Source organism: Macaca mulatta, chromosome 14 (genome assembly GCF_049350105.2).
Source record: "Macaca mulatta isolate MMU2019108-1 chromosome 14, T2T-MMU8v2.0, whole genome shotgun sequence".
NCBI lineage: Eukaryota > Metazoa > Chordata > Mammalia > Primates > Cercopithecidae > Macaca > Macaca mulatta.
The window spans coordinates 47,157,750-47,168,266 of NC_133419.1; the positions used below are offsets into that span (position 1 = coordinate 47,157,750).

At 47.8% G+C, this 10,517-nt stretch overlaps 1 protein-coding gene across 3 annotated transcripts; it reads right to left on the bottom strand.

The window, feature by feature from the left end:
• Positions 1 to 1,426: 1,426 nt before the first annotated feature.
• Positions 1,427 to 5,200, bottom strand: SAA1 (amyloid protein A). 3 transcript variants are annotated; one of them, XM_028833577.2, is made up of 5 exons: positions 5,041 to 5,200; positions 4,897 to 4,957; positions 4,363 to 4,457; positions 2,078 to 2,216; positions 1,427 to 1,684 (listed from the first exon to the last, which is right to left on the bottom strand). In XM_028833577.2, the coding sequence occupies exons 3-5, from the start codon at positions 4,451 to 4,453 to the stop codon at positions 1,546 to 1,548; spliced, it is 369 nt and encodes a 122-aa protein (XP_028689410.2). In that variant the 5' UTR covers positions 4,454 to 4,457; positions 4,897 to 4,957; positions 5,041 to 5,200; the 3' UTR covers positions 1,427 to 1,545. The 3 variants fall into 3 exon arrangements, with proteins under 3 accessions (XP_028689410.2, XP_014970178.3, XP_077819269.1); XM_015114692.3 differs by lacking the exon at positions 4,897 to 4,957 and having other exon boundaries at positions 5,041 to 5,113; XM_077963143.1 differs by having other exon boundaries at positions 4,897 to 5,076.
• Between the last annotated feature and the right edge of the window lie 5,317 nt (positions 5,201 to 10,517).

The window sequence follows — 10,517 nt, forward strand, 5'->3', positions numbered from 1 at the left end:
CTGAGAACATCAAAGGTTTCTTTGCGGTGTCAATCAGATAAAGCATATAAAGTATAGGACGCAGTCTTGCAATTGCAATGTAAAAGATGGCAGTGATTCTAGTTACTATTCACTGGCCTTCCATATCCCAGCAGAGTTGAACTGCCACCACTGTGTGCCTATATTGAGGCTTTTATTGTGTTGTGTCCACCTACATGTCTCGCTTCCTCTTTAGAACAATAAACATTGTCAAACGACAATGAGTGAGACTAATGTATCTTGTGAACAGTTACACAGGACCATAGAAATGAAAGTGTTTTTTATGAACTGTTCAAATGCTAGCTGTGTTAGAGGGACTTCCAGTCCAGCAGGGGAACTGACATACAAAACCAGTTCTGAGACTAGGGGGTAAAGATGAACCAGCAGGTGTGAACAAAGTGCTCGGGAGCCACAAACTGCCCCAGAGTGTGGTTCATGGCTACTGGGAAGGCTCTTCAAGGAAGTGGAATTTTTGTCTGGACATGAATTCTAAGTCAGTGAAAAAAAAGATGAGGGAAACAAATGGGAGAGCCATTCTTTAGTGAGAATAAAGAGAAACTTTAAAATTGGGTCAGTCGGAAGCAGGGTGATGTTCCTAAACAAAAAATAAGAAAATAAGAAAATAAAATTTTAAAATGAGATCAGGAGTAGGGGCTAGTGTTGATGAGACTAATTGAATCAGTTGCCAGGACTCTTGGGGTGAGGCTTCCCAAAGCCTCATGGAAAGGTCATTGAGGACAAGGCCAGGAGGTTGAGAAGGGGACGGGACACAACTGACAGGGCAGTGAAGAGATCTGGGCACACAGAGGCCTGGGAATAGCAATAAAACGACTGGCGAGGCCTCTGCATGACCTGGGCGAGGGGGTGGGTGAGTGGTGTGAGACAATTGATCGATGTAGCCACAGATATAAAAGGACGGGTTTAACAGAGTTATTACCAACTAACATGAGATTAGCTACTAAGGGTTAAAGAACATATAAATACATTTGGGAAAGGGCTCCTCACAAGGCTGAGATTAAATCTTGCTGGAGAGTGTGTGGCTGTAGCCACTGAGTGGCAGGAAGCTTTTGCTGGGTGCCACAAGTCAAAGCTGACAAGCAAGGAGCTCTCCATTGAGGTGACAGCAAAACGTGCTGGGGTGCAGTTGAACTCACTGGGAATATGGCTGGGGTTCCTACAAACTCACTGGGCAGCTGCTCACATGGGGTAAGGGGTGGGATGCTGCTGAAGCCCCTGGGATCCTGTGGGGGTGGTCACTGAACTCATCATGCCCTTGATCAGGGATGCCCAGGATGCCCTGTGTGCCCAGGAGTTGTCTCCCACCCACCCAGGCTCCACTTTTGCCTAGATGTGCATGGGTCACCCCTTCGTACTAAACAGGCAGTCTATACCACAAAGAATAACACAGTTTCCACATTCCACCTCTTAAGTATTTATTAGATACCTATTGTGTGCCCTCTCCCTGCTTTGTGTCCCTGCCCTCAGGGCTCACAGCCAGGTCTCCTGAGAGCAGACTGAAGAGGAAGCTCAGTACTTCTCAGGCAGGCCAGCAGGTCGGAAGTGATTGGGGTCTTTGCCACTCCTGCCCCATTCATTGGCAGCCTGATCAGCCAGTGTGTCCTCCGCACCACGGCCCAGGAGTTTCTGGATATTCTCTCTGGCATCGCTGTAGTCCAGGCAGGCAAGAGGGAGATTAATCACCAGGCCAGTGAGCAACAGCCCACCCTCCCATTCTCACCGTTCCAAGGGAGGGCTCTGAGAGGAGCCCAGAAAGGCCAAGGAAGGAGGGGTGAAAACACTGACCCTGCCTGGACACCGCCCCACTCAGCCAGGCTGGGCAACCCTAGGCTGGATGAACGGCACCCAGAGAGGGAGGGTGAGGAATCACTCGCTCCTACCATCACTCAGACCCTCACACTGAGCACAGAGGCAGAGAGAGGGCAAGAGGAGGAGGGTCTGCAGCCTCTAACTTCTCTACAAGGAGCTCGCCTCCCTCCTGATTGTCCAAGGCAGGCAAGCTCTGCTCACCCAGCCCTGGCATCCCAGGAACTCCAGTTACCTGATCACTTCTGCGGCCCAGGCACCCCCAGGTCCCCGTTGGGCAGCATCATAGTTCCCCCTAGCATGGAAGTATTTGTCTGAATTTTTGTAATTGGCTTCTTTCATGTCAGAGTAGGCTCTCCACATGTCCCGAGCCCCTGGAAAGGAAAGGCAAGGCAGAAGGGACATCAGGAGAACATGAAGAATCCAACAACACCTTAGAGGGGAATGATAGAAGGACAAATCTTCCACTGACTTCAAGCTTTCAGCCTGCGATCGTAGCAGCCTTGGATACCGTGGGTTGAGAAGCCCATTCCTTTATCCTAGTTGGCTTCTCCAGGTCCCCTGGTGAAGAGCCACTGCTATAGAATGAAGCTGTCTGTGATAAGATCCAGGAGTGTATAGGAATGAGGTGGTGACATGAAATACTGATGCTGAGAAAGGTGGCAGACACAGAGCACTTCTGCCCTGACTGCTAAAGTATGTATGCTTTTTTTTTTAGACGGAGTCTCACTCTGTCGCCCAGGCTGGAGTGTAGTGGTGCTATCTCAGCTCACTGCAACCTCCACCTCCCGGGTTCAAGAGATTCTCCTGCCTCAGCCTCCTGAGTAGAAGAGATTACAGGCATGTGCCACTACACCTGGCTAATTTTTGTATTTTCAGTAGAGATGGGGATTTCACCATGTCGGTCAGGCTGGTCTCGAGCTCCTGACCTCATGATCCCCCGCCTTGACCTCCCAAAGTGCCAGGATTTCAGGCGTGAGTCACTGCACCCGGACCTAAAGTATATATTCTTACATATGGGATACACGTCATTGTGACCTGAGTCCCACCGACTGCTAGGAGCATAAAAGTCCCTAAACACTTTCTCAGTAGGCTGTGCTGATGCTGTGGGTTGCTTGAGGAAGTAATAGAGCAGTGGTGCTCGGCCTTGGCTGCACTTTCTTTTTTTGTTTTTATAGACGGAGTCTCGCTCTGTCACCCAGGCTGGAGCACACTGGCGCGATCTAACTCACTACAACCTCTGCTTCCTGGGTTCAAGTGATTCTCCTGCTTCAGCCTCCCGAGTAGCTGGGATTACAGGTGCCTGCTACCACGCCTGGCTACATTTTACTGTTTTTAGTAGAGACAGGGTTTCACCATGTTGGCCAGGCTGCTCAGAAACTCCTGACCTCAAGTGATTCATCCACCTTGGCCTCCCAAAGTGCTGGAATTACAGGTGTGAGCCTTGGCTGCACTCTCTAATCACCCAGAGAGAAACTGAAAGTCCCAATGCCCAGGCCACACCCCAGGCCAGTTTCTGCAGACTCTGTTGGGGGAGTTGCAGACATGGGTAGTTCAGGTGATGCCAAGGCGTGCCTGAGATTCATAACCATCAAGCTCTAGGAGCTGGTCAGTGATGTGTCTACCTGGCAAGAGCTCTGACATCAAGCACAGCTGGGCTCAAACCTCTGCTCTGCCACCTGCTGACTGGCAGTAAGTCCCTGGGCAGTGGTCTCAGCTGCTCTAACCTTCTCACCTTCAAAGAGGGGAAGATGCCTGCCTCACAAAATGCTCTGATCCTTGTGCGAGTTTGATGCACGTCAGTTCCCATCTCCTGTCAAGAAGGCTGGAGAAGGAATGGAAATGGAACAAACCTGGAAGGGAGCCCCTGACAGAGCGAGGCTAAAGAGCCCTGTACATTATCCAACTAGGAAAGCAAAGGAGGAAGGAGAAAGAAGACACAAGGGTCAACAGCCTTAGTCATGCTCTTATGAGATTTATGCTGAGGGACATTTTATACCAATCGCAGGCCTTATTTTGCATCTTCTACTCAAAACAAACAGCTCAGCTGCTCCTGGAAAGGATGATTGTTCTTTCTCTGAGTAACTGACTGACTCTCTAAGCTGTTGAGCAGCTCCCCAGACACCCAGCACATCCTGCACATTGGGCACCACAACCTAAGGCAGCGGCACAAACCTTAAGAAAGCACAAAAATACCCCGTGTGCGTTGTTACTGGATCTCCCGTCCCTTACGGCTCAGGAGATGTGTTTTTGATACACCTTGCAGCGGCTTCTGAAACGTGATCCATCCGCTGAACACACCGAGAAGCTGCACTACGGGGAAAGAAGATATTCCCAGCAGCTCTGAAAGACCCGAGATGGGCAATCCAGCAAAGCCTAGTTCATGACAGGCCTTAGCAACGCAGACACTAGCAACTCTGTGGTTCAAAAGCAGCCTTCCGAAAGCATCATTTCCCCCATTTGATGAGGTCCAGGATGATGCTTCTCTTCAGAAATCCTGCATACCTTCTGAAGCCTTACCATCATAAGCCTCACCAAGGAAGGAAAACCAGCTTCGGCTGTTGACACCCAGGACCAAGGAGCAGAAAACCAGGCCCGTGAGAAGCTTCATGGTGCTGAAATGAAAGGAGAAGTCAGGCAGTCGCCCACAAGAGTGGCACAGCTTTCCTTGGGACTCATATTCCAACGAGAGCCTGGTTATTTCCACTGGATCTTATTAGAATCTTAGTGGCTCATCTAGGAAACCTTGCAGCAGGACCTCACTCAGAGCCAGAAGCCCTTGGTTCTGAACCCATCAGCCCTAAAGCCTGACTGTGTAAGAGGATGCCAACGTGGCATTGATGGAGGAAGGCGGGAGTTACGACCAGACTGTCACTCCCTCAAGTAGCCTGTAATTCCCCACAACGCATTTACCGTGTGTTCCCTCTGCCCAGCACAGAACTCAACATGGGATAAACACAAAGTAAGATCACAATTTTTTATTCTTAAAGCTTTTAGCACCTGGTATTCCCAGGTGGTCTCCCATCCAAGTACTACCAGGCCGACCCTGCTTACCTCCCTAGATCCGAGGAGATAAGACACCTTCAAAATGGTCTGGCTGTAGGCCCCAGGATAACTATTTTTTAAAGGAAATGACAATCTTGTTGGGAAAGAGAAAACAGAGTAAGTTTTAAAGTCACTCCTTGGCGTACTCCTCACCTGATCTATGCTGGAGCTGAGCCGTGGGTCCCTGTCTGCCAGGGAGAGGTGGCTGCTATTTATGCTGAGCCTTCCCTGTTGGGCTCTTGGGAGGGAAGAAAAGCTGGATGTGGTCCCTGGGGAAAGTCCCTGCAGGTCATTTCCCCTACAAGACTGTCTAAGACAAGTTCCTGGACGCCAGTGGTTTCTTCATCCCGGGTCATTTATCCCAGTTGTGCAACCTGTGGGAACAAGATAGGTTTGCTGTGCATGGCAGCTGTCAGGGCAGGAGACCAGCTCTGCTCCTCAGCATTGAGGGGGCTGAGGCTGCAGAGTTGAGAGTGGGAGCCCTGTGATGGTGGCACCTGCGCTGCTGGAAGGCGTGGAGTGAGGGCGGCTTTGAAGCCAGCTCCTGACTCTACTGTCATTTCCTCCGGATGGGCTCTGCTGGGCCACATGGCAGATGCCTCTGAAATCAAGTCCCTCTGAGTTCATATCTAAAGCTTCAAAGCTGACAGACTAAGTCCAGCACAGTGGCTCACTCCTGTAATCCCAATGCTTTTGGAGGCCACGGCAGTAGGATCACTTGGGGTCAAGAGTTTAAGATCAGTCTGTGCAAAATCGTAAGACCTTGTCACTACAAAAAATAAAAATAAATGGACCAGCTGTGGTAGTGTGCAGCTGTAATCCCAGCTACTCAAGAGGATGAAACGGAAGGATTGCTGGAGACCCAGGAGGTCAAGGCTGCAGTGAGCTGTAATGCCGCTACACTCCAGCCTGGGTGACAGAGCAAGATCGTGTCTCTAAATCAAAACAAAATAAAACTGGCAGCCTAGCCCTGCCATGTCTCATGTGTGCCCTGGAAGGCTCCTTCCACCCCTCAGTCTAGATATCCCGAGATTTACCTCCTCGGCACAGAAAAGCCCTGCTCAGCTGGCCTAGTCAATTAGGAAATTAGGAAGGAAGAAAGGATGTGTCAGTACCAGAGCCCAGCAGGGCTGAGGCCAGGACATGCAGAGAGGCTGGTGGACATAGCAGCAACTGTGGTTTCTTCTTCTCTCGTTCATTTTCACTCTTTCATTTTTTTCCTTCCTTCTTCTCTCTTTCTCCTTCCTTCCTCTCTCTCTTTTTCTTCCTTCCTTCCTCCTTCCCTCCCTCTCTCTCTTTCTCCTTCCTTCCTCTCCCTTCCTTCCTTCCCTCCCTCCTTCCTTTCTTCCTTCCTTCCTTTCTGCCTCTCTTCCTTCCTCTCTCTTTCTTCTTCCTTCCTTCCTCTCTCTTTCTTTCTCTCTCTTTCTTTCCTCTTTTCTTTTCTTTCTTTCACACCTGGTATTCCCAGGTAGTCTCCCATCCAAGTACTACCAGGCTCAACCCTGCTTACCTCCCTAGATCAGAGGAGATAAGGCACCTTCAGAATTCTATGAATATAGGCCTCAGGATAACTACTTTTTAAAGGAAATGACAATCTTGTTGGGAAAGAGAAAACAGTAAGTTTAAAAAACACTCCTTGGCCTACTCCTCACCTGATCTTCCTTTCTTTTCTCCCCTCCCCTCCCCTCCCCTCCCCTCCCCTCCCCTCCCCTCCCCTCTCCTCTCCTCTCCTCTCCTCTCCTCTCCTCTCCTCTCCTCTCCTCTCGTCCCCTCTTCTTTCAAGACAGGGTCTTGCTCTGTTGCCTGGACTGGAGTGCAGTGGTGTGATCATGGCTCACTGCAGCCTCAGCCTCCCAGGTTTAAGTGATCCTTGCATCTCAACCTCCCAAGTAGCTGGGACTACAGTTGTTTGCCAACACGTCTGGGTAATTTTTAAAATTTTTAGTACATTGGGAGTCTCACCATGTTGCCCAGGCTGGTCTCAGATTCCTAACCTGCAGTCCTCTTGCCTTGGACTCCCAAAGTGCTAAGATTATAGGCGTGAGCTACCATGCCCAGCCAGAAAGTTCATATGTGATTGCTTCTATTTTTCGATGAAATAGGAAGCAAACTTGTCAACTGAGAAAAGAATGAACGAGGAGTTGTGGGAAGTTTCAGAAGAGAAGAGAAGTAAAAAGTGATCATCTAGGAGAGGAAGAATGTGACTGAACTTGAGAAAGGTAGTGGATTGTACGGTAGCTCAAGGTTAATGACCATGAATTTAAAGTGAGACTAGTCATAGCAGTTGTACTTTTTTTCTGATCACATTCAGCTGCCAAGGTTCAGACTTTTAGCAAGTGGCAAATTGAATATCACTGTGCAATAAATGCTTGTTGAATTGTATGACTGAATACATGCAAAAGTCAAAGGAGGAGGATTCATTTAAAGATGAGGGAGAGTTACAGGGCACAGGAAGAATGTTAACAGAGAGAGTGACTGAGAGTAAAAGATAGGGCACAGCATAGACTTTGATGACCAAGGGCCCACAGGACCACTGGGGATAGGGTTGCCCAGAGTGTAGCTGGAGCAGGTCTTCCTCTGAGACAGGCAGGAGAGGAGAGATAACAAGGAAGATGCATTTTGAGATGAAGGACAGAGATCCTGAGGGAAACCAGCAGGCCCTTTCCTTTACCAGTCATAGGACTCATTGCTCTCCACCTGTTTGCATTTCTGAGTTTGACCCAGACTGCACAAAACACAGGGATGGGAACCTTGTCAGCCTTATTGACAGATAACTGTTGTCTCTTTTACACCAAACACAGCACCTCACCTGTAGCAGGTTCTCGGTCACTTTTATTGATTGAAAGAGTCAGTGCATGAGTGAAGTAGAAGTCATCTGCAATAGATTGACAGGTTGAAGGTTAAGAAAAATGGAAAAGCTTTGGAACAATGATGTTTAGTATTAGTCATTTAGAGATGAACATGGACATTGTTAATATGCAATAAAGTCTCAGCCTACTTGAAATGTTTACATTAATTGTCAAAAAACATTCAGAAGGCAAACCCTTATCAGCTCTCTGCTGCTCCCAGAGAGATGTTATTAGGCATCATCTTCTGGGTTATGATGGCTTCTTAACTGGCTTCCACATTTCCACCTTTGCCACCAACTAGTGTCTTTTCAATATAGCAGCCAGACTGTTATAACACAAGACAACTTCTATCACCCTCCACTCAAAACTCTCCAGAGGATTCCACTTCCACTTATAGTTGAAGTCAAGTCCTTATAATGGTTTTCAAACTTTACTCAAACTGTCCTAGCTCCTTCCTCTCGTAACTCATCATCCAATTCTCTCCTCTTGCTCATTTTGCTCCAGCCACACTGGTCTCCAAACTCCCAGGCACATCTTACCCTAGGGGCCTTGGATTAGCTGTTCCTTTCCTCTGGAGCATTCTTTTCCCAGATATTTGCATATCAGGGCTTTGAGGGGGCCATGATCCGGGAATCCAATATACTGGAAGGTTCAACAATATAGTTATTGTCAGAGTATTGGTGGTGAATATGTTGGAAAGAGGGCTGTGAATGAACCGTGAAAGTTTTCCGTGAAGATGGGAGAGGACTGGAGAGTTTTGTCAACAAATACAATAAAGAGATACTTTGTCTCCAAATATCACTAAGCAGATTGTCTACACAGAAGCTTCTAGTGGGTATTTCTAGGCTGGGCACGGTGGCTCACAACTGTAATCCCAACACTTTTGGAGGCGGAGGCGGAGGATGGGTTAAGGTCAGGAGTTTGAGACCAGTCTGAGTAACATAGCGAGACTCCATTTCTACAAAAAATTAACAGTTAGCTGGGCATGGTGGCACGCTCCTGTTGTCCTCACTACTTGGGAGGCTGAGGTGGGAGGATCACTTGAGCCCAGGAGTTTGAGGTTACAATGAGCTATGATTGCACCGTTGCACTCCAGCCTGGCAACAGAGCAAGACTCTGTCTCAAAAAAAAAAAAAAAAAAAAAAAAAAAAATACAGATTCCTAATCCATAATTTTGGAGGTCTCGGTCTCAGTTCAGCGAGTTGGGGGTGATCTTCAGGAATCAGTGTTTGAAAATCTTCCTGTTTGGAAATCACTTGTGTAGATAACATTAGTAAGACTGGAGGGAAGGTGGTAATGAATTTATCAGGCACTTCAAAGAGGACACATCACAGAGAACTGGGGGTGAAGAATAGAGAAATGGTCATGGAGAGCAAAGAGGACAAGGACTCCTCTTTCCCATTCTGTTGTCTAGGAGGAATTGCAGGAGGCAGACCCCGTGGGTAAAGATGAGAATAAAGTGAAATCAACACGGGAAAGACAGGTTTCAGGTTTTTGTAATGGGAAGGAAACAGGCGGAGATAAAGGGGCATCCTCGCTGCAGACCCTTCTTTTGAGGAACTCACTGGAAGGTAGTAGAAGAAGGGTGGGCAGACTGTAGGGAGAGGTGAGGCTGACTCTGACTCTTAGGGAAATTAGTTGATGTGACGTGAAAGCAGGGAGATAAGAAGGGTAAAGGACATGGCGGTTGAGCATGCTGGTTAGTGACAGCAGATTGGGATTCTTTATTGCTTTCGGGCTCAGTGTGGGGTGCTGTGCTGTGGGGGGCTGATACTTATGAGCCAGTGGAACTACTCCCCAAAGGTCAAGTGGACTAAAATAAAAACAGTGAGGATGACTTTCTGATCTTCTCCCAACTGTGCTGAACTCCTGAAGAGAATGAAAGTTAGCAGAAGTTCTGGAGAGAATGAAGGGACAAGGGAGGAGGGGAAGGAAAGAGTGGCTAGTGAAGGTGGAAAAGGAGTACTTTCAGCACATGCTTAATCTGAGGACATTTATCAGCAAGAAACTCATTTTTAAAGCTGACACACAGTATTGAAACTTGGAGGCCACAGGCCTCGCAGGCCGGGTCTTCTACTTTTTGAGATCTCTAATTACTGGATCCAAGCTTTCTCCCTGGGAAAGGGTAATTTGTTTGTTCATGAATTCATTTTTTATAGAGTCACAGCCAGTCCCTTCTTTCTAACATGTACACCATATCTTCTAGGCACGACTGTCTTTTAACATTAAGAAAAACTCTGCCTCCAAACTCCTATCAGATGGAGAAGCTGCAGAGAAGATAAATGGCTCATTGAAGGACCAGAATGCAGGACACTCATGATACCTTGGCCAGTGCTCTTTCTTCTCCACTTCCTTGCCTCCATCCCTTAACAAATGTTCTTTTCTGGGAACTTGAAAAGATGATGAGTGGTTTATGGTAATTCCAGGTTGGATTATTTGGTTTGGGAGAATGCCATTGGTCACAGCAATCTCAGCTCCTGGCAGCAGAAACCTGAACTTTGTCTCCATCCCATTTTGCCATGCTTATCTCTAACAGAAAGTCCTGTTACAAAACACCAGAATACCTTTCCAGTAGAGGTTGTGACACTGAGTTCCCATCACAGATCCTAAAACCCAGCCACCTAGACTTGGAAGCAGTATGACTAGAAGTTAAGAGCCAAACCCTGGATTCAGACAGACCTGGTATGACCTTGCCTCTGCCATATACTGATACTGTGGAATAGCATTTAATGACCTGGAGAAGTATGGACAATCTCTTAAGGGAAAGAGTGAAATACAATA

Excerpts from the sequence above, each read along its gene's own strand:
- SAA1 (XM_028833577.2), bottom strand. The coding sequence starts at position 4,453 with ATGAAGCTTCTCACGGGCCTGGTTTTCTGCTCCTTGGTCCTGGGTGTC. Across the intron at positions 2,217-4,362 it reads CCTTGGTGAGGCTTATGATG|GGGCTCGGGACATGTGGAGA; the intron begins GTAAGGCTTCAG and ends TTTCCTTTCCAG. Across the intron at positions 1,685-2,077 it reads TGGGCCGCAGAAGTGATCAG|CGATGCCAGAGAGAATATCC; the intron begins GTAACTGGAGTT and ends CCTGGACTACAG.